Source organism: Sinocyclocheilus grahami, unplaced genomic scaffold (assembly GCF_001515645.1).
Source record: "Sinocyclocheilus grahami isolate Dianchi unplaced genomic scaffold, SAMN03320097.WGS_v1.1 scaffold1157.1, whole genome shotgun sequence".
Taxonomy (NCBI): domain Eukaryota; kingdom Metazoa; phylum Chordata; class Actinopteri; order Cypriniformes; family Cyprinidae; genus Sinocyclocheilus; species Sinocyclocheilus grahami.
In genome coordinates this window covers 429320-433006 of record NW_015506336.1, presented here as the reverse complement: position 1 = coordinate 433006, position 3687 = coordinate 429320, and the positions used below count along the sequence as shown (strand labels likewise).

General features: G+C 39.3%; 1 protein-coding gene across 2 annotated transcripts in view; it reads right to left on the bottom strand.

The window, feature by feature from the left end:
• Nucleotides 1-1000: 1000 nt before the first annotated feature.
• LOC107567418 (nuclear receptor subfamily 2 group F member 1-A) overlaps nt 1001-3687 on the bottom strand; it is a 7250-nt gene continuing 4563 nt past the window's right edge. For both annotated transcript variants that reach the window (XM_016253094.1, XM_016253095.1), the window contains exon 3: nt 1001-2022. In XM_016253094.1, the coding sequence (XP_016108580.1) occupies nt 1748-2022 (275 nt within the window). In that variant the 3' untranslated portion in view covers nt 1001-1747. The remainder of the gene's footprint in view (nt 2023-3687) is intronic.

The window sequence follows — 3687 nt, the reverse complement described above, 5'->3', positions numbered from 1 at the left end:
CACACGTGAAAGGTATTTACGTGCACATGAAGGACACTCGCGCACATCTGAGCATCAAGTGATTTCCTTTCGTGGTTCTAACCAATCATATGAGGCTGCACATGAATTTCTCTCTATCTCGGTACAATACATCACATTTAGTGCTCCTATCGACCGGCTTACATGCGGCATTATACATATCTTAGATTGATCGCACATATAACTGCTGCTGCGTTCCTAGTGAAAACATCTGTCCTAACACAGATCCGTTCGCGATCACCTCAAAGTAATTATAGTCTGCGAGTTTTGATGGATTTGTTTTCTTTTCCCCTCTACTTCGTTTCTTAAAACTGTGGTGATAGAAGAAGAAGCCCTCATTGCCTTATTAGAGAGGGACGGTATTTCTTTATATCTTCTCTTTGACTATGAGCAAGCCTTTCAGTTCAGCCTGGGAAAAATATTAAACATTAATGCGCTGAAACAGGCATAGATCTTTGAACCAGTCGGTAGCAACGTCACAGAAATCTACGGGGACTCCAGATAATATAAAACGCACGTGCTCACCAAAACGCACAGAGAATAAATATGCCTCCAAAAGTAATCAAATGCTTGCATTCTGCTTATAGAGGTTTTACAGTATTTCAAAACTGTTCTTGACGGGCTTGATATTTTGTGTCAACATACAAGTCAGCCCAACAAAAATGAGACAAACCTATGTGTTTTCGTTGACCTTCCTTAGCAAACAGAAATATGCATAATGTAAAAGCACATCCCAAATACCCGCAATTAGAACAGCTCATTAATAGCATGAAGAACATTGAATTTGCTGAGAGCGAGACAGTGTTGCCTATTTCCTTTTTAATAGTATAGTCACCATCACACAACTTCACGCGACCCTTCTGCACAGGCATATCATGATTAAGCAAAAATGAAAGGCAACATCCAATAAAAAAAAGAAATAGCGAAAATATCAAGACGAAACAAACAAAATGTATTTGAAAATGATATATTAAAAGTGCTTTTGATTTTTCATGTCTTTTATCTCTGACTGATGATTGACTCAACACACACACTCGCACACACATACGACCAAGAAAAAGTTTCACCGGTGTCCTCTCCTTAAAATGTCCATGAGGTCAGATTTGCCGAAGTTGCATGTCCATAACATCAAGTGGGGGAAGGTTCAACCATCAGTGAAATTGTCATTGCGATTAGACTGTGTCTTATTTGTCTAATGTTTTTCTTTATTTTTAAATTCTCACTTCAATTTTAATTCTTGGAGAACATATCTTCAACAACATATATCGCACTCATTATAAGAAGCAAAAGGTTATATCAAAAATCATTAGTATAGAATCACAGAAAAAAACTGGTTTAGAACCAGAAAAAATACAAAACAGAGATACATAGACACAGGACATTTCTTATAATTGCTTGGAAATTTCTTTCCCGCTAAGTCTCGCTCATTTACTGCGCAATATGATGTTCTTCATTTTATTTGTACGTATTTTGTTAAGAAAAGAAAAGAAAATGAAAATAAAGACTAGTATTTTACAAAATGGAGAGTGTTCTTGATGACGGCGATGGATTTACACGGGAGTACGTCCAGTTCTTTAATCTTTGTACATTACATATTCCATTTCGGTCCCAGAAGACAAAAAAGTGTCTTCTTAAGTGGTCAGGAATTAGGTCCTATATATATAGTCTTCTTGAAAGGGCTTGCAGAATTTTGGTCCTTTAGTCTTTTTGTTTCACTCGCTCATTCGGATCATTGAATGGACATGTAGGGCCAGTTGAAGCTGCTCCCGGATAATAACATATCCCTGATGAGGGTTTCAATGGGAGTTTTACCTACCAAGCGAACGAAGAACAGCTGTTCAATTACAGCCGAAGAGACAGTGCGGAGAGAAGGCAGTCGCAGTAAAAGCTTGCCAAAGCGACTGGGCTGGTTCGGGTACTGGCTCCTCACGTACTCCTCCAGGGCGCACTGAGACTTCTCCTGCAGGCTCTCGATGTGTGCAGCATCTGACAGGCCGCAAGCGTCTGAGTAGACAAAACACAGCACAGAAAAGAGGCCCAGGTTATCATTCAGCATCAGCATTACGTGTTGTTGACAAAGTGAGATGAACAAACACGAGCCAAACATCATGCATCACGCAGCATATGAGGGTGCCTGCAATATAAATAAACAATACGTCTGTGCAATCCCTCAAGAGTAACAGAACGTACTCTCTGCGATGTAGGGGACACTCCGCATGCACGCTCACAAATCAGACTAAACAAAGAGTACGCAGGGACAAGAGTGCATACCAAGCTCGACTGCCTTGTGTCAAATATGGAAATATCCAGCTTCATATCTGACAGAGAATTGGGCATGGTAATAACCAAATTATGACCTAATTGCTCTCCAGATGCTACCAAGTAATTTCTCGCCCGATTCGCTGTACCAGCAGTTGCCTCTGCTGTGAGTCTGAACGAGGAGGCAAGGCCGCTGGAAGCAATCACATTTATTACCGTGGACTTGCTTGAGGACACAATCGCCTAAATTTCAGAGGAAGACATGTATTTTACAACAAACCCTTCTACTTTAATAGTGCATGTCAATTAATGCTATTACGTCAAAACATGTTTACAAATACCACATGAATGCCAATGCAGTGCACATATAGGCTTACTGGAACTGGCAGCATCAGTTCAGCCAAACGTCCTCTCTCATGAACACATGAACGTATTCTATCAGTATTCTAATATGGCGGCTGTGTTGAAGATATTCAAAATAAGAGTTTACGTTTTCTCTGGTTTAAGTCTTAAAGTGTAAGGGCGTGGTGTACAGCATGCCTCGGAGACTGATCATAATTGCACTGGACTAGAGCACACTGTGGTCAAATACTATAACCTTCTGAACTGTGCTAAGTCCTTGCTAAAACCTCTCCGTAATGTGACCTCGTGGGCCACTTTCCGCTGCAGCCAGCATGTGCAGAAAGAACTGCTATAAAAACAGAGAGAATTCAGCAAAACACAGTGTAATGTGTTTCGTATGTGTACGAATGTTTTTGTTAGTTTACTTAACGATTTACACTTAATCAGAAAGAACCCGAGAAGAGGCAAAACCAGTGGGCGCATTATTAATTATTAATCCATCACGTGAAACATATAGACCATATGTCCAAAACTTTACGCAGCACTTCGGAATCAAAAGCTACAGTTATTATTGAAACACATTTCGGATCTTACGGATTAGGAAATCCTTTCATCAAGTTGTTCTGATTCGCTACCCAGTCCAGACTCTAAATATCTTAGTGCTTTGTAAGCAATTCATTGTTAAAAATGGCAAGGATTGTAGCCTACAGTGTGAGACTGATGTCATTGAGAAACAAATACAATGTTACATTTCGGTGGAATAGATTAGATGTTCAGAACATTAATTATGTTTCACCATTAAAGATTTGGCATGCCATACACATTCAACAGTAACGCATATTTCTGAAAATTAAGGCAATACACAAGGTGGCCAACCGACCCTGGCCTACTTTAACTTGAACGCCTCTTTTAATTTCACCTTAAGGTAGAAAAAAAAATAATAATAATAAATTTGGCTACACTACACAACATGACCAGTAAGCTTTGCTATTTTTTTTACAGATGTTTTTTTTAATTGCAAAAATATATATATATGTGTGTATGTGTGTGTGTGTGTGTGTGTGTGTG